This window comes from Coenobita brevimanus, chromosome 61 (genome assembly GCF_032717465.1).
Source record: "Coenobita brevimanus isolate Jiangsu-jjx chromosome 61, ASM3271746v2, whole genome shotgun sequence".
Classification (NCBI taxonomy): domain Eukaryota; kingdom Metazoa; phylum Arthropoda; class Malacostraca; order Decapoda; family Coenobitidae; genus Coenobita; species Coenobita brevimanus.
In genome coordinates, this window is record NC_137014.1 from 38,010,911 (window position 1) to 38,038,684 (window position 27,774).

At 42.7% G+C, this 27,774-nt stretch overlaps 1 protein-coding gene across 1 annotated transcript; it reads right to left on the minus strand.

Annotated features, from left to right (window-relative positions):
- Window positions 1-4,162: 4,162 nt before the first annotated feature.
- On the minus strand, window positions 4,163-27,670 carry LOC145403656 (sodium/potassium-transporting ATPase subunit beta-like). The gene is made up of 7 exons (XM_080275343.1): window positions 27,507-27,670; window positions 26,122-26,259; window positions 18,288-18,404; window positions 15,423-15,586; window positions 12,754-12,852; window positions 7,946-8,087; window positions 4,163-5,329 (listed from the first exon to the last, which is right to left on the minus strand). The coding sequence occupies exons 1-7, from the start codon at window positions 27,643-27,645 to the stop codon at window positions 5,205-5,207; spliced, it is 924 nt and encodes a 307-aa protein (XP_080131469.1). The 5' UTR covers window positions 27,646-27,670; the 3' UTR covers window positions 4,163-5,204.
- Window positions 27,671-27,774: the final 104 nt, after the last annotated feature.

Sequence of the window (27,774 nt, forward strand, 5' to 3'; positions counted from 1 at the left end):
CTTCCCCGTTCGAAAAGTCTCTCCTAAGTTGAATAAAGTCGCATATAAAAAAAAGTTAAAATACGTCATCCCATTGAAGGGGTTAAAATTACTCTCACCAGCCTTGATTCCACCGTGAACTCATGTCCTTGGTATTTTCGTCTCTCCTTCAGGTGGTGGCGCTGAGAGAGATGCGTACACCTGTCAGCTCGAGGTAGACGGAGACCCTGTTCACCTGGTCTTCAAACTGGCACCAAGTACAATGCAAATGTTCCCCTGGTTGGCACCTACCTGGGGTACAGCTTGCACATCAATGAGACCCTGATCCAAGCTACATCTTCCAACAACGAGCTTTTACTGAAAGAGTTTTCCTCTACGACATACATGGAAATATGTACCGTTTTTGAGTTCTTTCTCAAGTACAGCTCATTAGAAACGAAAATCACTCATGGACAAGAAAGACGTGATGAAATATTTACTCTGCATTTGGGAAAGAGTACAAGCGACAAGTTAGTGCTAATGTGGCAGCATTTGACTGGCGACGTCAGCAAGTGTCCAGGTTTTGGTAGAAATGAATGCATTACCAACAGTGTCACCCGTACCACCTTGGATATTCCTCAAGTTTCTAAAAACTACTCTGCTGCTGAAGTTTCTGACGATACCAACTCCACTGCTAAGGATGATACTGAGAGCACAAATTACTCTGCTGTGGGTGACTGCGACTGTGGTTCCGCTTTTGATTGCTGTGGTGGTCCTGCTTCTCCGGAGTCGTTACTACAGGCGTGAGTCGACTAACGACGCAGTCAGATCCAGCGCCAGGGAAGAAAACACATCCGCTGGGTCTGAGGATGCTGTGGAACAAGGGTTTTTCCACGACTTGTTACCCGAATCTCCTAACGATGTTGTTACCCGAGGCGTTCTTGAATGGCAGAAAATGGGGGCACGAGTGTCTTCCGAGAACAAAGCACAGAGATCTACTGACGAGACCATGTTCCCCGGATCTCTCACTCCTGTACCATCAAAACCGGAGACCGCAGACAACCCAGCATCACAGGAAAGTGACGGGGAATTTGAGAAACGCGAGAAAGGAGGCCCAGAATCTCGCAGTTGCCTAACAAGGAGAGTACACAGTGTCTTCCTGCCGGAACTTTGCGCGGTATGGGAGGTGGACAACGTCAGAGCAAGTGCAGTATTCAGCAACATCCAATGGAAATTTTGACACTGACGAGTGACTGGTAGTTTTTGGCAGAAAGAACATGAGATACGGGAGGATTCTTTTTTTTCTTCTTCTCTCTCTCTCTCTCTCAAGCATGAACTCGCTTTTCTGAAAACCTGTTAAATAATCGAAGTGGCGTTGTAGGCATCGTACCACATTATCCTTAGAGTTTTATTCAGAATATTACTGTACACATTAAAATTCTCTTGCATGCCATTTATATAGTTCAAATATTGACATAATTATGAGAGTATACTGAGGTGTAATATGCAAAGTAAATCGACATGGAAAAGTGTCATGAAATTTCCCGAAGCCACTTAGAATACGGCCCCTGTTAATAGTATGCATATTTTCGTAAGCATTCAATAATTTCCACAGAAGCTTGAGATATCAACTTTTCTAGATATTAAAAGTTTAAGTGCGATGCGTTTAGCTGAAAATAGGTAGACCCATAAAGCAGCTGACAGGCAAGGTGGCAAGACGCTGCCAGTACCTGCCTTGGAAATATTAAAAAAATTTCCGGCTGTAAATGGTTATGTAGTCTAATCATGGTATTTCCTCTTTCAGTTGGCATCCATGGCTGTAGCTATACATTATTATAAGACACGTTATTATTATATGTGTGTATTAGGTGTGACAACCTTTATTCTCCCTTAAAATATACCCACATAGGTTGGTTATGGTCAGTTCACTTGATGAACAGCTTTCCATAAACGTAACTGCTCATAACATCAGGATCTGTCTGTAGAACTACTCACAGAAACATTATCAGCATAAATCCTGGCAATGCATATCAGCGCTTCACACATCATCAAATAACTGCACTATCAGACATTCACACACCTGACACATCAGGTGCGTTGGAGTTGTTAAATGCCTCAGCAGTCTATCAATCATCTCTCTGCTGCAGATGTGAGTAATCATAGCAGATCATGAGGCTGCCTGACAACAAGAGTTTATCGCATGTGTTATACTGTGCTGTCCTTATTTCTCAGCCCCATTGCTGGAACAGATTTCTATTTTAATCAAGTAACTTATTACAAATATATCTAGTTTCATAAATCTAGTTTTTGTAAACATCAGAGGAGTATACAAGTATTTTATTTCATTAAATACAAGGGTCGCTTCATTCGAACATAAAACATCATATATACAGGGTGTCCAAAAATGGCTGCCCAAATTTCATGGTGATACTACAGAATGAAAAACGGAATGAACTGGAAAGAATTAACCATACGGAATACAACTGCTTATAAATTTAGTAGGTATCCAAAGTTTTATATATCTGAGCAATGTGAAGAATAATAAAGGAAGGGTAGTGGTGGATAATGAGGATATTACAGATGCTTGGAGACAGCATTACAACCGGTTGCTAAACGAGAAGTTTGACTGGAACAGGGAAGGTTTGGAGATAGCAGATTCAGTGTTTGGACCTTGGCCTTTGGTTGATTGATAATGTACCATGGGCAGACAACTGACAGAATGCAGCTGGGGAAGCCGGCAGGTGTGTCTGAGTTGATTACTGAGGTGTAGAGGGCCTCCAGGGATAGAAGGAGTGGATTTAGTTTCTGAATTGATTAATACTATCACATAAGTCTGTGTTGTTCCAGGTGACTGGTTGAAAAGTGGTTGTAAATGTGCATAAGGGGAAGAGCGATGCAATGAAAAGGAGTAAATTATAGAGGCATAAAGCTTTTGCATCTAATAATGGAGGAAATGGAGAGCCTTGGATGGTATGACAAGGGAAAGGGTGAATACTGATGTGATGCAGTTTGGATTTATGTCAGGCAAAGGGACCACTGATGCAGTTCGACAGCTTTAGGAAAAGTATATAAGAGGGAAGAGAGATTGCTATGTAATTAAAATTAGTGGGAGACAGAGATGGATTGATCAGAAGGCTGCTAGAGATCGAGCAGTGTGAAGAGCCGCCATTAGGTGACCATGGCAGATGCATGCAAGCATGCTGGAGGTTTATAAACAAATCAATGCAACGAGTATAGATAGACTGCCTCATTAGGCCTATGTGTAGGTCACTCAGACATCAAACACACCAGGCTTGAGGTCGCAACCATAATGATCATATAAATTTTATCCCCGGGCCTGCAATATAAAATTATACTCTTCATACGTAGCTCATGACATTACTTCACTTGTTCCACTGTCTCTACCAAGTATCTTGCTATAACCATATAAAACATGGTCAGCAATTTTTGGACACCGGGCTTATCTGCTTCCTTTTAAATACAGTCTATATGAATGTCTAGTGTAAATGGTGGAACATCTAGACAGTACTTATACTCAGGATATACAATACAGTACCGTACTCTGAAAAAACAGTTATGGCAGCTTGAAACGGCAGTTTACACCTTTAAAGAATATATATATATATATATATATATATATATATATATATATATATATATATATACCTGACGACTAATTTTACAGGCATCAGTTACAAACTGGCAAATGAAGGTCCAGTACTACAGTCACAAACAGCTGAGTCACAAAGCATCATACATTGCAGCATGGATTATGCATACCGTATACTGCAATATTCACTTCCCCTCCCCCCAAGCATGGTCACAAAATGTTAAAAGGGTAGTGGTGATAATAAATACTTAACCATTTGGCTGCAGTGGGATTTCTCCTTCTGAATAAAATCATCTGGTGTCAGTTAGAATACAGCATAATATAATTAAGTTCTTAGTACTGGGCTAATCCGTAAATCACGGTGTTTATAGCCTTTTTGCTATGGTGTACCTCTTATATGCAAATAAAATTATCTTAAGCTGGAATAAAATGTTTGACTTGTTTAGTGGTTCACAGTCAAAGAAGTGAGCCCCTTGAATCCGGGACGCATATTCTCATCGGTTCAGGAAGCTCTCTAGCACTCTGTCCGTTGCCTTTTTTTTTTTTTTTTTTTTTGGGGGGGGAGCTACGTTTAGGTAATGCCCTTTTGTACGTTATCAGTGCAAAGCATGGTGATATTAGAATGAATTAAATAACACAAAAAAGGGCAGTATGGTTTAATGAACGAAACAGATCGCTTAGAAAGAGATGTTATGGGGCTCCCTTAGCCACTGAGCATACAGACCAGGTGACGTCCATTATAATTTATCCTGGGTGTCACCAAACAACTTACTCCACTTACGAAAGGTCTATTGTAATAAAGAAGTTTATATATGTAACTCCGAGGGATTAAAAAGTCTATCCTGACGGAATAAAATCGTCAGGAAATGCAGAAAAATAAATTAAAAACAAATCCCCGGCCTCAGTGGGTTAAAAATTATCTTCCACTATTGTTGACCTGTAGTGCATTTTTTATTAGGCCAGAGAAAATGGTCTAAAGGAAGATACTCTACTTCATCCGCTTCAGTCCAATGATATATAAAGTATTTTGTTCTTGCCACCTCCAGATGATTTTCTTCAGCTTGAGTGTATCAAACTGAAGATGTTTGATACAGGCTTACTTAACCCTTCACTACAACAGGTTTCCCCCAAGCTAAATAGTCCAGAGTGATCAAAAACAAACCAATAATTTAAGTCACAGATTGAATACGTTATTTATTTATTCACTTTTTTCTTATTCTCTCAATTTTTCCATAGCACTACACTGGCTTTGTGCCTCTGTGACTTAGCACACCCTAATCTGCAGCATAACTGTTCTAACCTGACAAAATAACCCTAACCCAATTCAGCTCAGTTCATGGTCAAGTGCAGTCAGTTTGAGGGAGCAGTCTGACTAAAGCTGAAGAAGGCGCTGATTCCTACATCATAACAATGGCTCACTGAATTCAAAGTGACCACAACTCAGCACTCAAGGGGTCAGAGTGGTCCAGTTCCATTAGGTGAAAACTTATTAATATATTAACTAGAGATTCCTTCCTGCTTCATCAAAAAGGCCCATCCAATTTCAAGTAACAATGATTGCAGTATTTAGTATTCACGTAGCGGGGGTGGCCCACTTATGTCAGCAAAAAACAAAAGCCACCATAGTGTGTCTAAATTATTGGTCCATCTTCTTGGTAGAGACTTTGATGCTGATGACTGTTCTGCCTGTGCTCATGCCTTTAGAAGAGTGTGGGATGTTGCTCGCCCATACATGGCATGTCACCTTCACCTCCTTACCATCTGTTGAGAAGAAAGTGGGTCATGTTCTACACTGCCTTCTAGGCTTCATAGCACTTTTTCACTGGCAATATATTCTGTCCGTTATCATCGTCACAAACATCATCATCTTTACCTTTATTTTACCACCTGAAGAAAAAGGAGAAAAGAAAAAGTTTGAGAACTAGTAACAGCATGCCCTGTTAAGTGGATCTTACACAAGTCCCATCCATCCTCTCAACTCTTCAGTCACATTCCTAACCCCTCCCCCAGGCCTTCCATTCAAGAATGCAATACACATCCATCTAACCATTATCATTTCTGAACATTTGTGCCTACAAATATCCTCTTCCTTTACTGCCTAGGTACGGTATCACAACTGTACAGCATTACACTCCTTATACATGCTGCATACATGGACCCTTTAGCTTCGTGGGACAGCCCTCTCAGTATCAGGAGAGGTAACAACTCTTTAAACTTACTCCAGTCGTCCCTTACCCTAATCACAGAACTAGCTTCAGCTCCACTTCTGGCACATAACACGTCCCCCTAATAACAAAGCTCCTCAACACACCCAAAGAGACTCTCCAGCAAGATCAATCCTGACATGCCTCTCAATCTCTACATGTTCTCCCCAACACACCGTACACACGAAATCAGCATTAGTTGCAACAGTGGCTCTGTAACTGCCCTGCCATTATGCACCCAATGGTGGGACAGCCTCCTGGGGTGCTATGCTCAAGTTCAAGACTCACTGTATTGAGTGGAAACGGCAGCCTAGGAACCACAATGCCCTATAACCTGTGGCACAGTTCTGACTCCCATCCTATCCCGGCCTCAGGACCAAGCTGACGGAGCCCGCGTCATGCTTCTCCTCAAGTCGGCCATCAGGTAGCGGGAGCAGTTTTCTGGCTGCATGCCCCTGCTGGCACTAACCCCTGTGACATATTAGGTGTGTGGAATGTAAAGTGCACGAAGTGTAGTGCATAAGACGGTAAGAGAAAATGTTTGGGAGAGTATGCTGGTCTACTCTCCGTGACAGTAAAAGGGCCAGCAAAGGTGGATGGTCAGGTTAGGTCTAAAGGCCAGGAAAACAGGAGCTCCAGCTAACCCTGTCACCACGCTTTCCCATCCTCCTCGGGGGTATCACCCTGATCGGCTTGTGCAACACCCTACTCCTTTCGTAAGACTGAAAGTGTAACAATACAACTAAATATCGTATAACAAGAGATCCACATATACAAACTGGGGAGTATCTATATTAGTGGTGATGTGTGAGCAGTTTGTAGTTCACTGGGGACTTCTTTGTGTTCATGGGTACAGATGAGTATTGCCTTTCTGGAGGAGGTCACAAGGTGTCACAGCTATCATGGCAACCTTTATTAAGTGCCAGGAATAGGAAGATAAACCTAGGGGGGAATGTACTTCTGTAACATTCATATCGAGGAAAATGTTGACTATGGTGTAGAATTTCCCAGGATATGGGCCAGTGCTGTCTGCGGAAACTATTTCTCACAGGAGGGAGTTGACATGCCTTGTTAGGAAGCACTTCATTGGCTTAAGCAGGAGGCTGGTAGTCTTGATTCTGTGGAAGCCGTCCCAGAGAAGATTTTCAGAGTTGCTGCCATTCTAGAGAGATGATGATGCAGTTGTTAAGGTAGGTTAATATGTGACTTAACACCATTACAGACAGTATCCACTAGCCAAGCACAAGTGGTGGTATCAATGCAGTCATCAAAGGGCCAGTGAAAAAGGATGTCTCTTCCTAGCTTTGTGGGTGGAGCAGAACCTGTCAGTACCTTGATCTAGGGTTGTGAAGAATTCTGAGCCCTGTATAATAGTGACTCGAGGGAGTCTTAGATTCTAACCTTAGGGTGAGCGTCCTTAAATGTCATGTCGTCCAAGTATGGGTAATTGATGCACAATCACATTGTCCCTTCCTTCCTGCAGTCTGGTTTGACAGGTGATGAAAAGGGACTGGTGCACTATTCAATCACCCATGTGCAGAGCATGTCACTGATTTGCCATTCTTCCTTTTTCATGAAGGCGTGGGTTCTGTGGTCTGGTGGTAGCCACTAGGGTAGACCAACTGTGTGGATTCTGTGTGTTGTGACACTCATCATTACCTTGTCCTCTTTGGACTGTGCAAATAATTCTCCGAAGTTCAAAAGGCCATGCTGTTGGCCGGGTGAGAGGTTGTTTGGTAGTCAGAATCACTGGACATGGGTCAAGTAGAAAGAAGAGGTCCCCACAAAACGGTGGTAAGTCAAAGTCTGTCAAAAAGGTGGAGTGGTGCCTAATTTATAACTTTCCTGGGGCATCATCAGCATGGCCTGGTGGTAACTGAGCAAAGCAAATACAAATAGGGTATGAACTAAGCACAGAGTAGCCAGTTCTTACACCTTAGCATACCAGGGTGTCCATCCATGGGTCACAAGAGGGGCAAGGGTGCAGGTGTGTCTGGAAGAAACAGGCGCCACCCAGATCTGCAGTGAATGCCTCTGTCCACTTACAGCTCTAGTGGTAGGAGTGCGTGCACCCTGACCGTTTTCGTGTAATGGGCAATGCAGGGGAAGCAAGGCAACACAAACACACACAAAAAAATGAACAAAAAAAACACACACACACACACACACTTACCAGGCAGGCCGGAGATGCGTACACAACTGAGTGGCTGGAGGTAGCCTGGTTTGAAGTAATAGGGGTAGTAGTAGAGAGGCAGGCCAGGGGAGGAATGTTCCAGTGTAACACCTTCGTCCTCACTCTCACACCATATCCACACCTGCAAATGTAGACCCTTTCTTAGCTCATATAACTAAAGGACTTGATGTACTGTATTGTGGCGTTACTTAATATTTGCTCTCACATCACACCCAAAGCTCGAATACAAAGCTTGAAACTCACACAAATTAGGTATGGACAGACAAAAACCTGCCAACTATTCCACTGCATCCACTCACACTCTGGTCATGCTTGTCACTTTCCTCTCTGACCCATGGGCAGAGAAAGACGCCAAAGTACTCTCAGCTTAGGAATTTTAACCAGTAATGTGAAAAGTAGAAAAGATGAAATATTACAGGACCTTTTGTTCCCGACAAGAAGGTACTGTTGTTCACGCTGTGCCCTGAAGCATCTGGCTATTGAGGATGTGAGGTAATGACAAAAAAAAAAAAAAAAAAAAAAAAGACAATGTGCTCCACCTGCGCCTTGACTGATAAAATAAAAAAGAAGGGCTGGGTAATCATGACTGGATGAACTTTAATGACTTCATTTTCCCCTTCCACTGCATTCACATTTGACTTTGTACTAATGCCACACTACTCTCGCATCCATACGTTAATGTGGTCACTATGCGGTCCACTGGCACCCTCCACACTAAGACCTCTGTTTAGTAATAAGACCTTCATAGCACAACCACATTTCTTCCTTGTGCTCTTCTTCTTTCCACTTCCGTCCCACGCTTATTTCTTTCCTCTTACAATACTAGAATGAAGTATTTTAAGCTTGTTCGCCAATTCAGGTCTCACTTCATTCACTAGAGCATTACACTCAATCACCTATTTTCTCAACAACCATCGCCTTACTCTTATCGACACCACATCACCAATAACTACTATCCCCATCCCTCTAAATACAGTTCTACTTTCAACCTTTCTAATAAACCCATCCATAAATACACCGAACAGCCAAGGGGACATCACAGGCACATACCTGTCTCACTCCAATGTTGATACTGAAACACTGAAGATATCCACCTACTCATACTTGTGCTTCAATATCATTATACTTTACAAGCATTTTACATCATTCAACTGCCTTTCATTACAACACATAAAATCCTTCCTGGTTCATCTTGTAACACATTTTTTTTAGATCTATATCATGAACACCTTACCATCCTTCACACAAGCTTTCTCCACTGTCTTTCTACAATGATCTGTCCAAACATCCCCTAACACTCCTATGACCACCCTGTTTGTCATTCAAATACTGATATCCTCCTTCCTTTTTTTTAACACAGAACTGTACTTCCAAATACTCTGCCTTTCTTACAACACTCAGCAGACTTATCCCAAAATAATTTCTGTATTCACTTTGATCACCTTTACTTTTGTACAAAGGCACAATCGCAGTCTTCCGCTCCACTAGCACACTCATCCGAGATTTCCGGCACATTTCCAACTAGCATTTAATTCCATTCTCTCCATTACATGTAATCATCTCTGAATTTACCTCACCAACATCTGATCTCATCCCATTTGTCGTTCGTTTCACAGCATTCTTTCACTTCTGCCAACATCATATTCTTTGGGACTACATTCCTTCTCTGTAAACCACCAAAACTAATCATGTTTACAACATTATTCTCTCATCATTCATATTCATCAGCTTCGAAAATTCTTATTCATTTGCTCCTTACTTCGCTTCCATTTCTTGGTATTCCTCCACTCTCATCTCTCACATTATCACGCTTTTTTCCTCTCCCATTTATATGTCTCTGCACCTTTCTCCCCCTCCCATTGTTTCCATTTCCAATATTATCACTTTTCTTACTGCTCTTCACATCACACATTTAATATAATTACTTCCCCTACCCCCATCTGCCTTAGTGCCATGTAGCATTATTATCGTTTGGTGGTTGTTCTTCATTATTTTTTCCTGCACCTTTCTCCAAAATAGCTTTCTACTGTCAGTGTAGTTAACATTAATTTTTCCTCCTAAATCATCTTTTATCGTTTTTTTCTTTAGTACATGCCCTCCTTTCATAATTTTGAACCCCTTTTCTGCCTACATCCTCGCCACTCCTCTCTCTTCTTCCACACCCCACCAAGCTGAACCTCCCCAAGTACAGTTCATTCACTTTAAGGTCGAGATTTTCTTCCCTTTTGCGTCATTTTCCGTAGTTCAATGTCAGAATATGAATATACTTCGGCTCTACTTCCTTTCCACATCACTACTTCGGGGCCAGCATCATATAAACCATTTGCAACAGCTCAACGTTCAAGATGGAGAGATGGGAAAGATATGCCTAGTTAATGTGAATAGAGTACAGTGTTTACCGCTCGCAACACCACACACACTTACCATTACTAATCACGCACTCCCTGTATAACCTTCACAAGTGTTCCAAGTTTATCTGCTCCCAGTTCATTAACCAAAACTCCTCTACAACCTGACCTCCTTCAGTCCAATGGCGTATTCTTATTTTTGTTATCCCCAAGCGACTTCGGCCAATTTAGAAGTGATTTTTTGACCTAACGTGGGATGCATTTAGCTTTCACTGAACCCTTCGCTACAGTCTCCCCAAAGATAAATGAAACTGCACGGAAGTAGCAAGGATATGCGATCAGAATACTATCTAACCCCCTGGTATCTACTGTCAGACACCCTTAATCCTGCAAGGGGTGACCACAAACAAATCGCCTCCATGCTGCCCTCCAACTCACAACCTTCTCATATATCTCGGCACTCCATCTCGTCCTTGGTCTCCCCTTCTACTTCACACACGCATTTCTTTGTCAGTATCTCACTCTCCATTCTTTCCACATGACCAAAACTTCTCAAAAGTATTTCTCTGAACACTTTCCATCACATCCACATCAACATCCCCGTTACCTGCTATTCATTGGGTTAAGCCCGTATTCCACCACTGCGTATCACTCTCCGTAAATGTACGGGGGGGGAGGGGGGTCCAGAAATAGCGCTACACTGGCACTTCACTTGGCAGTTTCTTCGTATTACGGGGACGGATATATGGACCACCTTGTAGGCAAAATAAACCGATAGAAAATGTCACCTGGAAGAAATGGTTAAGTTCCTACTCTGCCCCTGCATGTAGTGTATTTTTATTTATAACCGCACCCGCTGATACCACCACCGATCCCCCAACCCCACCCCAGCCACGGGTAAGCCAGATGTTAACACTCGTTTGTGTTACCTAACTTGGCACTCACCCACCCACCGCACCACACCTTTCTCTCCTTCACCTCCTACCCATCCTTCTCTCTCTCTCTCTCTCTCTCTCTCTCTCTCCTTAACCTAACTAAACCATAACAACCTACCTTTACCATAACATCCTGACTCAACCCTACCCTAACTACCATAACTAAAAGTAGCTCCATCACAAGCCTTACAGAGCCTGGGCATTCACACCCAACCTATATATTAACTAGTGTGCTGACAGTCGGAATTAGCCAAAGTTAAATTACGTGGTGAAAGGGAGAACCAAACCCGCCCCTAACTCGTATCATAACTCTATACTCTCTAGCTCCTGTAATTTATTCTCAGCTAAAAAATAAATAAATAAATAAATCGGATGCCATTATGACTACGAGAAATTAATCTTGACAATATCAACAATCTTAAGCTAATGTAAATCACAAAAAATCATGTGGCATAACTAAAAAAAAAAAAAAAAAGAGGGGGGGGGCATTAGTTGGAAAAAATATCGTCCGAGGTTCATATTCCCGTCGGTTAAGGAAGTTCCCTATCACCTCTTCCTTACCGATTTATTTTTGAGTACGTCTGGCTAGTACCGCTTTGTGCGTTATTTATGCAGAGTATGGTGATATCAGAATAATTGAGGTAACACAGAAGTGGACGGCAAGGTGTAATAAGCAAAATAAATCGCTTAGGAAGAAGTACAGTATTAGGGAGCTTCCTTAACGGGCCCTAGAGTTGTCCCGATCATTTCATTCTTTCATTTATTTATCTCCAGTTTGAAAAGTCTCTCCCAAGTTGAAAAAAAAGCACCCGGAAGTAGCAAGACTAAAGGAATAAACCCCGGAGTGAGCTGGGCCCCTTCAATCCGGTTATGTACACCCATGCGCAGAAGTTCGTAGACACTTCTCTGTTGGCTGTAGCAAGAGGCGCTACATGAACTATTTTTTTGTGACGGCTCTATGAAACAAGCACCAAAAGGACATGAGAAGGAAGGATACGCCTGTCTTGTGAGGAGAAATGAAAATTATAGAAGGAATGACACACTACTAAAAAATAATTGTAGGTGGTTAAGTATTGCTCATGGCTGTACTTTATATGTTATTCGTGTCATCTCCTGACCAGTGGAGAGGACGGAGAATGGAAGGCTGACTAGGAGAGTGTGTGTGAGTGAGGTGGAGGGGGAGACCGAGGATGAAATGGAGGGATGGGGGTGGAGAGGTGTATGAAAGACGGGGGTGTGGGGTGGAGGAAGGACAGTCAGATGGCCACGTGCATTCAGAGGGATGACACGATTACACAAGCAACCTCACCTTAACCTTGAATTTCAGTGCTAAACCAGCCTCACCTTATCCCTGACCCCACCTTATCTTTGACCTTCACTTTATCCTTGACCCCACCTGATCCTTGACCCTCACCTTATCCTTGACCCCCACCTCTTCCTTGACCCCCACCTTATCCTTGACCACCACCTTATCCTTGACCACCACCTTATCCTTGACCCCCACCTTATCACTGACGCTGAGCCCGTTGGTCTTCAGATATTCCTTGAGACTCGGTGGCAGTTCTGTGGTGTTCTGTAGGGGCTCCGGCACGAACCCAATCATCTGTGAAAACAAATAAGTGAAGAAATGAAGTAAATAAATGAATTAAATAGCTAAAATAAATAAAAAGTTCAGCTCAATGGACACAAACACTCAAAGGAATAATAATAATAATAATTATAATAATGATAATAATAATACACTTTTCCTTTGAATGTAAGGCATCGGTTACATGAACTAAGCCCACTCATGCCTTGTTTTAAGCGTCCTGAAGGGCAAGTGATGGGCATGACTGAGGGTCGCATCCAAAGTGGCCTCAGCGATTCCGTAACACCTCTCTCTTAACGATTTATTCAAAACACAACACGCCGGTAACCTCTTGAACGCCTCTAACGCAATCCATGTCAATATTAAAACTGTAGACACAACATCCACGACAGTCCTAAAATATAATGCCCAAACAAATCGCTTAGGCAGAGGTGTTAAGAGGCTGCCTGTGCCAATCAAAATACGGACGGAAACCCCTTTTAAATTCGTGAAGTGACCCGCCGCTACCCAATGCATGTCAATTTCGAAAAAGGTGCTTGGCCGTGCGGAAGGAATAGAGAATGAGAGGTTGATTGGGAAAGTGTATGTGAGTAAGATAGAGGGTGGGAAGGGAATGGAGAGGTGAGGGGGAGTGGGGAAGGGGAGGGAGAGACCAGGGGGAGAGGGGGAAAGGGAGAGAGAGACAAGGGGAAAAGGGGAAGGGGAGAGGGAGACTGAAGATGGGATGGAGGGATAAGATGGAAATTGAGAGGATGACTAGGATTGTATGTTATAGAACGGTAGAGGGGGGAGGGGGATGGAGAGACCGAGGATGAGATGGAGGGATGTGGTGGAGAGGTGTACAAGAGAGGTGGGTGTGAGCTGGAGAAAGGACAGACAGATGGCAGTAGAGGGGATGTGGTGAAGGAGATTCGGTTTTGGCCACCCGTTACGTGATTAAGATGTCTGGAGATAGATAAACAGATGGATAGACATATAGATAGATGAGTGAGGCACAGGAGCCTGAGATAAGCTGTAACAAATTAAGATGCAAGGAAGACAGTTGTGTAAGGAGGGGTGGACAGGATTAGGTAGGGTCGGGTAGTGTGAGGCAGGGCTGGGTAAGGTGAAACAGGGTTAGGTAGGGTGAAGCGGGATTGGGTGGGGTGATAAGGCGAGGCTGGGTGAGACAGAAGGGTGTGAGGTAAGGTTAGGCAGAGGGGTGGGGTTGGAAGTAAGGCAGAGGAAGGAAGATACATAAACTACATTTCAGGCACCACAGTTCACCAAGTATACCACTGCCTCCACTTTGGGCATGTCCGTCACTTTCCTCCCTGAAGCATCATATCAAAGAGTATCACCTACGGGCAGACATATATTCCAAGCCCCTCTCACCTTGGAATTACTAACCAATCATCTACGGGCAGAGAAATATTCCAGGCTCCTCTCACCTTAGGAATATTAGAGGAAAGTGAAAAGTAGACGAGGTGGCATGAAACTTCTGTCGGTGTGCTGTGAGGTGTGAGCGTTAATTGTTATCTAGCCCGGATGTGGACGGATACGCATTATCAAAAAACACTAACAGCTGCGCTCATTCCACACTACATTATTATTATTATCATTATTATTATTATTATTATTATTATTATTATTACTACTACTACTACTACTACTTCTACTACTACTACTACTACCACCACCACTACTACTACTACTACTAGAATAAAAATGTTGGAGTAAAAACAGAATTAAAATATCAGAGAGTTAATCCAGCTTGAGCAAGATGAACCAAACTAAAAATCGCTCATGCATGGCCCTCGTCACCCCTCAGGATCAAAGGGAGGGAGGCATCTGACACTGCGGCCAACCTAGCAACTACCAAAGCCTAGATGAAGTGTGATGCCAGACCTTCCCTGTGCCAAACGCTCATATCAAATCAGTGGAGCCTTACGTGGATATTATGCAAGCAGAATCACACACGCATTCCTAACACCAAAACACTCTAACATCTACTTTATCAGACACGACATTCCTAACACACAAAAAGCCTCCAACATTTACTTAATCAAATACGAGACTCCTAACACCCAAAGCCTCCACAGACAAATAAACAGACATATAGACAGCAGCCTCCAGTCTCCCCAAAATTTAATAAAATCGTCTGGAAAATAGCGAGAATATACGTCACTGGATGCACGGGGCGGAAAATGGCTCACGCAGTACGGAAATAAGCTACCAGTTGATGTTTGAATTTGAAGCAGCGGCGGCCTGGTGTTCAAAAAAAAAAAAAAAAAAAAAAAAAAAAAAAACTCTCCAAATCAAAATAAAAGGATCTACATATACCAAAAATAAATTGAAAATACATGTCACCGGATTCAAGGAGCTAGAAATGGCTCTCAAAGTACAGGAATAATTTGCAGACAATTTACCTTACTGAACCTTAAGAAAAAAAATAAAATGAAAGGCTCCCTCTCGGCAAAGTCCCACAAAATGAATAACATAATCGGGAACTAAAGAGAATAAGCAAAATGTAAATCATCATCATCATCATCATCATCATCATCATCATCATCATCATCAACCACTGAACCACGATGCACACTGACCTTATTAAGCTTTAAGAAGAAAATGGGTGTCCTGTCAGCGTAGCCCCATTGGTTATCTGGCTTGCACACCTCCTCCAAGTCCTGTACGTTTACTCCACACTGTTTCTCGCCGCTCTTCCCAGTGGCGCAGTCTTGGTAGAGGGTGTCATTCTGTTGACGGTACGCTGAAGAGGGAAAAACAGAGTGAGGGAGGTAGTTAGGGAGAGGGAATAACTGACTGACTGACTGACTGACAAGGTAAAAGTGGGACACAGAGACAGTAAGACAGACCTGGCCATCAATTGGGTTGAAAGGGGTTATCGATCATCGTCAGCTAATATACAGTATACAAAAAAAAAAAAAAAAAAAAAAAAAAAAAACCGCTAGACAGACAAAGAAGTCTCATCCCTACCTCAAAACTAAGGCTAATCGATTTTCATGCAACAACGACTAAGTATTAAAGTTGTAGAAGTAAATCAAACCGACTATAGTAACCAAGGAGTCTCATTTCTACCTAATAACACACACTCAATTTATTTCAGGCAACCAGGACTTCAGGTTGTGGTTGTTGCATGCCGACTACAGTCAAATCGACTCTCCTATCTGACTACACTAGACCATCAACTGACATGGAAGAGGCAACGGATCTTTGTCATAAAAAAAAAGAACCAAAGGACAAAGTATAAACGAGCTATACTGTAGACAGATCGACCCCCAACTCTGACTAAAGTTGACCATTAACTGGGCTTGCAATGATCAGGTTATAAAAATCCCTACAGTTACCAGGCTTGCAGCAGATTTATGGCAGTATACAATATATCCCATGACGGCAAAAGTCTTCCTCCCCCTACCCATCAACAGCTTGGTACCCTGCCAAAAGCCGGCGAGGTGTATGGCCGGGTATTTTTAGGAGTGCTCTGAGAAGCAAAATGAGAGAATGGAGACTTAGAGACAGACTAGAAGAGTGTATGTGAGTGAGGTGGAGGGGAGAGGAGGAGGGAGAGACCAGGGATGACATGGAGGGATGGAGTGGAAAGATACTCGTATATGAAAGAATGGTGGGGTGTGAGTTGGAGGCAAGGCAGCCAAATGTTAGATTAGAAGGCGAAGTGGAGGCGATTTCTTTGCGGCCACCCCTTATAGGATTAAGGGGTCTGGCAACAGACAGAGATAGACAGCTGAGGTGCAATCGACAACGGAAGTCCTAACGCCTCTCTCCCTTCGCTCTCCCATGAACTTCAACAGTCAGCCTCAGGGATCCGTAGCAACCCACACAACTGATGACTATATGGCCACGGAGAATTGCCATCAGTGTCGTCTGCTTCGAACTCACCCTTAGGTTCGGGTCACGTTCACTTTAGATTAATCTTGCTGCTACCAGACGATGTCCTTCAAATCAGAAAGGTCCTCTCTTAATGAAGGGATTTATTAAGACCACAATATATCTAACCCCACAAGTTCGAAAAATCTATGCTGAGCTGAATGAAATCGTTAGGCGTAAAGAATAAAACGAAAGAAAAGTGTCCGGGTCAATGGACTGAGTAGGCGAGGAGATATTTTGCTGCCAATAGTACAGAGTTTGTCGACCTATCTCCCGCCAAAATTGTGTCCCACCTTCCATATTTCTCATTCCTCCTCAGTGATCAAAGAGTATCCATCATTTTCATACTCTTGTTGTTATTTGCTTCATACTGCCTTTCATACTTCTCATTCCTCATTCAGTGTAAAATGATGCTTCTTTCTCATACTCTCTTTTTGTGGCTCACTTCTGCTTTCCGTATTTCTCACTGCTTCTCCAACGTCACAGTATCCTTCCTTCTCGTACTCTTTTAGTGTGTGTGTGTGTGTGTGTGTGTGTGTGTGTGTGTGTGTGTGTGTGTGTGTGTGTGTGTGTGTGTGTGTGTGTGTGTGTGTGTGTGTGTGTGTGTGTGTGTGTGTGTGTGTGTGTGTGTGTGTGTGTGTGTGTGTGTGTGTGTGTGTCACGCCCAGAATACCCAAGTTATCTGGCCCACCCACCACACTTACCTCTGCCTCTACCACCTCTCTCTCTCTCTCTCTCTCTCTCTCTCTTACACCGCAAACCCTTCCACATAGCACATTGGGAAAACCGGCAAATCATCTTTACAGGTGACATTGTGACCTTAATAATAATAATAATAATAATAATAATAATAATAATAATAAGGAACCCTCTGTATTCAAGCAGCGGCGGATTCTCTACCATATTAACGAATAAGTCACCCTCGTAACTTAAAAATTTTATATACAGGAAAAACAAGGCACACTGAAAGTTCTGCTCTCCCATTTCTTTGTCGTCCCCCTCAAAAAAATAAAATAAATAAATAAACAAAAAATTCATGATAACTTCCCTCACGTAACTAGGATTTTTAGTCATTTATTTCATTATTTTTTTTTTCCAGGCAGAACAAGAAACGGGAAAACCCTGATGTCTCCTCCTACCTGCAAATCAAAATCTTAGTCACCAGAGGGAAATGATCGTTAATGTTGTTTGTAAATCCTGGACCAGTTCCGCCAAGAGAAAAAAAAATCTGCAGTGCTTGCGTTGGAGCAGCTTATCAATATTGTCAGCGAGTTTGTTGTTAATTTTGCAGGGCCAGTTCCATCAGGTAAAAAAAAAAAATCAAGTACTTACCTTGGAGCAGGCTAACATCGTCAGCGACTTTGATGGCACTGGTGCATGAGTTCCGTCAGGTTAGAGAGAAAGAGAGAGAGAGACAGACAGAGACAGAGAGAGAAAGAGAGAGAGAGACAGGCAGCCAGACAGACAGACAGACAGATGGATAGATGGACAGATAGATAGAAGGATAGATGGACAGATAGATAGATGGATAGATGGACAGACAGATAGATAGATGTAGTACTTACTTTCAAGGAGCGTGTCAATATCGTTAGCCAGCCTCTTGATCTTTTTCTTTTCGCCCAGGTGGTAGGAAAGGACGTGCCTCTTGCTCTCCATGTCCAGGTACGGCCGGAACGCCAGACCTGAAGGCAAGATGGACAGGCCAGTTGTGAGGAGGGACAGACGTAAAGCCAGTATTTTTGATGACACAGGAGGCTTCGTAGCAACTTTTCTGCAGCGAATCATTTTGCATGTTACGCCTTACCTTCGCGTGTGTTATTTATACAGCTAGCTGGTTTGCATTAATGCTATCGAAGGATATTGGGGCAAAGTGAAAAATAATTCGCTAATGAGGAGATATTCAACCACTTACAACACGATCCACTCTAACAAACTTACGCCATATATTACCCTTGTCTTCTATACTCTGTCCACTTCATCTTGCCATAAAACTATCACTTCCATCCTGAATGATGAGCTGAAAGAGGAGATTAACACTATAATATGGAGCTACCCCCCAAAAAAAAATAATAATAATAATAATTATAATAATAACTATGGAAAGGGTGTGGAACTGCTGTACTGTATTGTCATATTCTGCCACCGAGTTACGAGAAATAAGTCGCAACTGGACAAAACCTTCGCCAAGTTACGGAGGACGTACTTTACCATTATAATGTTTGAACTAACTTGGCAAATATCCCTAACCTCCTTTAGTTCACATGATGGTCAAGTGTAGACAGACTGAAGGGCTGATTCGACTAGCAACCAAGAAAACTCGTTTCTACTAAATCACTTCCCTGGCCCAACCTAAGATTTTCATGTCCTGGGAATAGTCTTATACTGTTTTTACTCTGATGACCTAAAATTATCTCCATCTTGAATGCTGAGTTGTAGCAATAGCTTAACACTAGAATATGCCAGCCACGAAAAAATAAAAAATAATATATATGGAAAGGATGTAGAGCCGTAGCATTATTTTTTTCTGCCACTCGGTTACATAACATAAACAGCAAACTGACGAAAATCTGGGCCAAGTCATGGTTAAAATGGGTATAGGATAATCATCATCATCATCAGCCTGCATCAGTTCACTGCAGGACAAAGGCCTCTCCCATCTTTTCCCACTCTGACCATTGGCTGCTAGCCTGTTCCATCCAGTCCCAGCGAATCGCAGAATCTCATTTCGCCATCTCGTCCTATGTCTGCCTCTCCATCTCTCGGTTGCCATTCTATTACCCTGGTTGTCCATCTGTTATCTGCTCTACGAAGGATGTGACCTGCCTACATCCATCTATGCTCTTTGATGTAGCGATTATATCCTCTAGTCAGTCTGTTCTTAACTAGGAAGCTCTCTTTATTCCGCCATGTGACCCTTAACATAATCCTTTCCATTCCTGTCTGAGCACTCCTAGGTTTGCGTTCCAAGGATACAAAAGGTTATATAAATCCTACGGCGTTAGAACCACCCCCTAGGACTTGGAGCTGTTCCCAGTCTTGAAAAACAAGATATAAATACCTGTACAAGGCATCGGGCAGGAAGGGATGAGGGAGGGAGATGGGGCGGGGGTGGAAAAGGGAGGGAACAAGAGACATAAGAAGGGAGGAAGTGATAAAGGAAGGGAAGTGACTGAGGGACTGGGAAAGAAGGGGAGAGGGTGAAGGGGCAGAGTGATGGTACAGAGAGAGGAGAAGGAGAGAGAGGGAAAGGTGGCAGGGAACGAGAAGACAAGAAAGAAGAGACAGAGGGGTAACAGATGGAGAAAGGGGACAGAGAGAGAGAGAGATAGATAGATAGATAGATAGATAGAGAGAGAGAGAGAGAGAGAGAGAGAGAGAGAAGGAGGGAGGGGACAGAGAGAGAAAAGAACGGGGGAGGGAGGAGACAGAGAAAGAGGGAGGGAGGGGATAGAGAAAAGGAAAATGGGTTGGGAGGGAAAAGAGAGAGATAGGAATGAGGGAGGGAGAGGTACCAGAGGGAGGGAGGGGAGAAAGAAGACGGGAAGGGACAGAGAAAGAAACAGAGAGAGGAGAAAGGGGGATGGAGAGGGGAGGGAGAGTGAGAGAGAGAGAGGAGAAAGAGAGAGAGAGAGAGAGAGAGAGAGAGAGAGAGAGGAGAAAGAGGGATTGAGAGGGGAGGGAGAGAGAGAGAGAGGAGAAAGAGGGATTGAGAGGGGAGGGAGAGAGAGAGAGAGAGAGAGAGAGAGGAGAAAGAGGGATAGAGAGAGGAGGGAGAGAGAGAGAGAGAAGAAAGAGGGATGGAGAGGGGAGAAAGAGAGAGAGGAGAAAGAGGGATGAAGGGGGAGAGAGGGTTGAGAAAGAGGGATGATCTCAACAGGGGGCATATTCCCGAAGTGTGTACTAGTGTGGCTCCCAGGGATGTTACAGCCTAACACAGAGGATGCCAGGATGTGTTATCACCCCTTCATACTCGCACCTACCACATCTACCACCTCCACACCTACCACCACAACTGCTACCACTTCCACACCTACCACCACAACTGCTACCACTTCCACATCTAACACCATTTCTACCACAACAGCCACCACCACATCCACACGTACCACCAAAACTTCACCGCTTCTACCACACCTACCACCACAACTTCCACTAATTCTACCCCTCCTAATACATCTACCACCACCACATTCACCACAACCGCCACAAACCAGATCTACTACCTTAAGTTCAATCCCTTCAGTCCGAGCACGTATTCTATCTCGTATTCTAGCTGCGTCCACACGATGTTACCCCATATAGAAGCTCCTCTAAGTAATGGATTAGATATAGCCAATCCCCGTGGTTCTCAGGGCGGTATTCTAGTATGGTTATAGGAAGCTTACTAACATCTCTTCCTTACCGATTTAATTTCTGGCTCTGCTCCGTTACTATATTGCTGAGTGTTATTCATGCAATCTATGTCGATACTGAAAAGACGTAAGAAACAAACTAGAGAATATTAATGAGTAGTTTGGAAAATAAATCGTTAAGGAAAAGGTGTTTGGGGGCCCGAGGAGAATAAGAGCCTAAAAGTGTCTCCTATAAACACAAATGTACGAGTATACCTCTGGAGATAGCAAGAATTTTGAAACGTCATCGGAGTGAAGGGGTTCAGTATAAAACTCCTTACTTCCGGTTCACCCTTATCTCTATTAACTATCAAATTTTCCAGTTAGACTAGTGTAGCCTATATATATATTAGATTTGAAAAAAAAAAAAAAAAAAAAAAAGTGGCGATAACCCTTTCACTACGATGACCCGTTTAGTTTACTCTTGCTCCTTCCAGACGATTCCAGTCAGACTAAGAAAGACCTCTCGTACAGAAGGGGTTGATGAAGGTGTTCATGCGTAGCCGTCATCATATGCATCATCATCATCATCATTATATTCCCTTGCGCGCCACCACCACCATCATCATCATCATCAATACTATCAGCATGTTTTTCTAGCATGCCATCATTATATTTCCCCAAGTACGACATCACCATCACATTTCCCAAGCGTGCCTCCATCATCATCATCATCATCAAATTCCCAAACACGCCATCATCATTTCCATCATCATCATCACATTCCCATGCGCATCATCATCATTAGCATCACCATCATCACATTTCCCAAGTGTACACCATCATCATCATCATCACCATACTTCTCAAGCACGTTATCATCATTATCACCATATTTCACAAACACGCTATCATCATCATCACCACATTTCCAAAGCGTGTCGTCATCATCATCATCATCATCATCCTTACCCCACTTCCAACACACGCTCATGTACTGGTGGAATTCCCTGTACACGCTTCCTGACAACAAAATCTCAGTGCGTTTTGCCTAACATCTACATACTCAGAAGACTACTTACATCAGCGTACTCAGAATAATGCTTTCCTCTCTTATCTCCACTATCAAATTTCTTCACCTTTTATACAAATTTCTTCACCTGTCTTTACGCCGTTTCTTCACCTCCTTATCCGTTTCTTAATCTTTTAATACTCAGGCTCCTATGACTCACCTGGATAACCTATGTGTGTACGAGTGAAACTTTCTGTGTGTGTGTGTGTGTGTGTGTGTGTGTGTGTGTGTGTGTGTGTGTGTGTGTGTGTGTGTGTGTGTGTGTGTGTGTGTGTGTGTGTGTGTGTGTGTGTCTGTGTGTGTGTGTGTGTGTGTGTGTGTGTGTGTGTAAAAACCGGATACCTTCTCTCCTCTTATCTCCACATTCATGTTTCTTCACCTCTCTTAACAATGTGTATTACGTCACTGGGCTGAAGGGATTATGCTCTTTCCAGCCATGTTTTTATTAGCCTGTCTACTTATCTATATTTTCTCTCTATTTCTGTATCTATCTATCTATCTATCTAACTAGCGTATCTGTCTATCTGTATCCATCCATATATCCAATCTATCTACCAGCCACATATCTGTTTACCTATCTGTCTATCCATCCATCCATCCATCTCTATCTATCTATCCAACCATCCATCTGACAACCTATCCATCTATCTACCTATCTATCTATCAACCCATCTATCATTCTGGCATCTCACCTCACACAACCTAGGGTGCTCCTGCTAATGAGGCGTGTCCACAACAGCCCAACACCGTCAACAATCACCCATTATCGTCCCTATTATTAGCCTTCACTGCCATCACATTTTTATATTTTACTTCCCTACATTTAGACAATCTGTGAAAGGTGGGAAAGAGAAGCAGGATGGTGATGATTATTTTTATCTTTTTTTTTTCTTTTTCGACCTTTTTTTACTGGATCCTACAAGTATACTGGGCAGAATACGGTTATATAGCACTGTTGAAGGATAGTGTGGTAAGATGGCGGGAGGGTTATTGCTTCACTTATATCACAGTGCTCATCATATTCAGGACAGGTAACCACGTCTCACCACCTGGCTCAATCTCCCTTAGCAGGATCCAGTGTGTGTGTGTGTGTGTGTGTGTGTGTGTGTGTGTGTTCCCTATCTTTCCTCGAAGGGTAGAAATCTCACGCTGACGGACATCACATGCGAAAGAGCCACGGTACAGATGCAAGAGGTATCCACATGTGTAAGAGGTATCCACATGCGTAACAGGTATCCACATGCGTAACAGGTATCCACATGTGTAAGAGGTATCCACATGTGTAAAAGGTATCCACATATGTAAGAGGTATCCACATGTGTAAGAGGTATCCACATATGTAAGAGGTAACCACATGTGTAAGAGGTATCCACATATGTAAGAGGTATCCACATGTGTAAGAGGTATCCACATGTGTAAGAGGTATCCACATGTGTAAGAGGTTTCCACATATGTAAGAGGTATCCACATATGTAAGAGGTATCCACATGTGTCAGAGGTGTCCACATGTGCCTGTCATCTAAATTCTAAACGCTGCCAGGAACGTGGAATACTGAACTAGGGTATCAACAGACCTTGGTGTAGCCTACCCATCTACACTACGGTGGCCTCGCCTTGGGCCCTTCTTCACTCTTTGGTGTTGGCGGAGAAAAGAAAAGTTGGAGGAAGCATTTTTTTTTTTTTTCGGCTTTCCACATTCTATACCAAGACCCCTATATTGTTTACTTCCCGCTGCCACTATGTTATTTTAGTCGATCAAGGTAGCCCTGTAATAATGAAGGGGTTAATGAAGGCTATATCTAACACCTGCGGATCTGAGTCTCCCATAATCTGAATGAAATCGTCAGGAGTAAGTGAGAACAACATAAAAAGCGTCACTGTACTGTACGAGTTAACAAAACAGGAAAGCAGACAATTTTAGCAGACAACAAAGAAGAAAAGCAGGCTACATAAACACCGAGAAAAGAAAGAAAAGCAGAGTAGGCCTACTGTACATTAGCAGCCAAAAAAGAATGAAGGAAGGCTGTCTGAAAGAAGGAAATGAGAAAGGGAAAATCCACAGGTGAAAGAAAGGAAGATAGGTCAGATCAGGAGGCAAGGTGGGAAGGAAGGTTGATTAGTTTAGGAGGCAGGTGGGAAGGAAGACAGGTTAGGTAAATTGGCAGGAAGGAAAGAGGCATAGTCAGGGGCAAATCTCAACTAACCTCACTTTTTTCTACCTCCCACTTTCCTTTGCTGGCTAATATTCCTAGGCTGAGGGAGGCCTGACATGTTTTTCAGTGGTGTGAAAAAAGACGCACTGAAATAGAACACAAACTTTCTCCCCGACCTTACCAGACAGGAAGGGGGAAGGGTATAACCGGTTACAACATGCTGGCAGACAGCGGAAGGACAGTAAACTGGGAAAGTGAGGAATCAGTATGGAAGGCAGACTAGATTGCTAAATTGGAAGCTAGACGAGGCTGGCATGCAGGAGAGAAGAAAGACAAGAGGTTGCATTAATCCATTCTGCACTCTGTTAACTTTAACTTGGCCTAAAATTGCCGTTTCTCCATCTTGAATGCCGAGTTGTAACATGAGATTAATATTAAAATATGATGTTAGTCACGAAGTGCTGAGGAAAGGATGTAGGACCGTAAAATCGTCTTGGTCTGCCACAGAACTACGTGAAAAATACGCTGCAAAAGGACGAAAATTGTCTGAAGAAAGCAACAATTACTCAAAGAAAAAAAAAAAGTATTAAACTGGAGCAGTTTGCATTTTCAGTTCCATGACTTTTTTTTTTTTTTTTTTCATACAATTTTCTTCATCTTATGGGAGACCTTTTCTAGTGGTGTCAGTCAGTCCTATATCTACTGTATCGTCCGAGTTTTAAAAGGCTGTCGTCTGGTTTTACTGAGAATTAAAAAAAAAAAGGTCAGACAGACTGGGGTACAGCCGTATTTTACGTGCTTTGGGAGACTTAGTGGCACCTCTTCCTGAACGATAAAATTCTGCACATTTCACCTCAATCTCCTCTCTTACGTCAATGATGTAAATTATGTCAATACTGAAATAAAATAAAAATACAGGTGCACTAAATAAAGTAGGTGACTGAGGATGAGAGACAACGAAGCCTCCTGTGCTACTTACAACACGACCCGTAGACTGTAGCTTGGCGATCGTTGGTGTGAGTGATGTGAGATTTTCATGAAGTTAAAGTGGCGGACAGCAAGATAAAGAAAATAATCACAGACAGAAAGATAAATAAAATACCTGTCAGACTGGCAGTAAGGGAGGAAAGACGGTATGGTGTGGCTAGTTAGCTGGAAAAAAAAAAAAAAAAAAAACTAAGGTGACAGGTAGCGGAGTATAAGGGAGACACTTAAGCTCAGTTGGCAGACAGAACAGAAAGATAAACTTGGTTGCAACTGTGACGAAAAGATTAACTCGTGCATCAGTGTTCCCTGTGCTTCATCACTCTTACGTAAGCTTCTTTGTGTGTGTGTGTGTGTGTGTGTGTGTGTGTGTGTGTGTGTGACTTGTAAAACCAACACCTGACATATATTTGGCACAGGAGGCTTCGTAGCACCTCTTAGGGATTTATTTAGCTTACCGGCATCTCCCTTAGCAGGATGTTGTTCTCCCTGGATGTTGTTTACCTCGCTTTAACCTTTCAAGCCGATGACGCAGTTTTCGCTTAGTTTTGCCACCTATACTGTATACATTCAAGCTGGAGATGTCTCTGGTAGGGAAGGGGTCGATGAAGGCTATATTTTACCTCTTCAGCTAAGAAAGTATGCCCAGTAGTTTAATGATTTCGTGCTATCGTCGAGATAACAATTAAATCGCCGGACTGAATGGGTTAATATCGACATTCTGCATCAGGAACATACAAAAGGATAAATCGTGGTGTAATATGCATAATTAATCGCTCCGGTAGTGGTGTTATGAAATCTCCAAAGCCACTCAGAATGCGACCCTACAAATGGTATTGCAACAGCAGCTTGTACTAACCTGGGGTCCGCAAGATTGATGCATCCCCGATATATGATGGCTCCTTATCGTTAATTGTCTGATAGAACACTGCCATCATAAGGCTGAAGAAACCCGCCAGGAACGCGTAGAACACGATGTAGAATAAACTGATCTTGGCTGTGTGAAGAAAAAATCTTATTATTGTCAAATCACCCAGCCGCCAAAATTTAAACAGCGGCTAAATTTATAACGACACAAGCTTCCTGTCACAGGGTTCTCAAGTTCACATGAACCCCACGATCTAACAGCAGAAACTTTAATTTTGTATGTTAGATACGCCCATAGGGCCGTGCAGATAATTAGTTTTGGGCAGGTGCTATTAAAAGAAAAAAAGTTGGATCAATTAAATCTACTGTACATGCATTTCAAAATATTTACGCCAAGTAACAACAATCCAGTTAAGAATCTTTCTGCTTTACGAACATTAAACAGACATCAATAAAACATGAACTTATAATTAAATTTAGATAACCAAAAGATAATTACAGCATGGGAGGAAATTATGGGGCAAAAGAGGCAAGTGCTCAGTTGAGACTATATATTTAAAATAGGACCCCGGGCACTCCGGCATCCCACCCCTATTCTGCATGTGCCTAGTGCAAAATAAAATTATCTTCTGACTTAAGTGCTTTAATCAGTCCATCTCCTCCAGCCCATGGTAAAAAGATAAATCGTCATGAGCTTTATCTTATGTTGCAACCTGCAACCGAAATTACAGTTTGAAGGCGAATTTTCATAAGTATAAGCTTTCATCAGATTCCTAAAGAAGTGTGAAGGAGAATTTGCAGTTTCACACTGGAGCGACAGCGGCTCCGGTCTTTTTATCCAACTTCCCTCGACTTTCATATCTCGTATAATGAGATGATGGAGTACTGGAGACAGTTTCAGTCTGCTGTCTACAGAGTTCACGTTTTACTGAGCCTGAGGCCACATCAATATTTTGCATTTATGTACCGTGCATTATAAATTACCTTCATTACCTTCTACCTTTTCCCATTTATTACTTTTAGAATTAGGTTACTTAGGAAAAAAAATGTGGGCCAACTCCCTCCCCTATACTACAGCACCTTTTCTTTACACACACACAAAAAAAAATGAAAAACAACTAGTTTTATATATTTTTCAATGCGAGTTTCACCTAACACCGACCAAACCATCATAACTGACACACCTATGACATCTACCAGCCAGCGACTAGTTTTTACCTGTAAATTAGCTACTATAAAACATGGATTAACATCAAAGAAACACCATGGCTCCCGCAATCGTGAAACGGGTTTAAAATAGAAATGTGCTAGTTTTTTAGAGCCTCTCTCTCGCCTGTAAACCCTCTTTCCCCCTCCCCCCCCCCATAAACAACTCACCCCATGATGATCCGGTCCGGCCCATAAATGCTTTCGTGTCGGAGTCCCATACAAACTTTTTGAAGCCCGCGTTCGCTGGTGGTGCATTCCATTTTGGAGGGTCAACCTTCTTGGTTTGACTAGTGGAAGGGGAACTCATGCTGGTGTCACGTCCTACCCACACGCCTTCACAACCAACACTGACGCCCGTACCAACTCGGTACTCGAGAGTCAAGCGAGTTGCCAAGATTTCTCCCTACTTTCCTGAGCCATGTGTTATATATTATTT

What these genes read in the sequence shown, in the direction of transcription:
- LOC145403656 (XM_080275343.1), bottom strand. Translation starts at nt 27,645, where the DNA reads ATGAGTTCCCCTTCCACTAGTCAAACCAAGAAGGTTGACCCTCCAAAA. An exon ending in TCTTCTTAAAGCTTAATAAG is followed by an intron (nt 12,853 to 15,422) that starts GTCAGTGTGCAT and finishes TTGTTTTCACAG; the next exon opens with ATGATTGGGTTCGTGCCGGA. An exon ending in ACGCATCTCCGGCCTGCCTG is followed by an intron (nt 5,330 to 7,945) that starts GTAAGTGTGTGT and finishes TCTTCTCAACAG; the next exon opens with ATGGTAAGGAGGTGAAGGTG.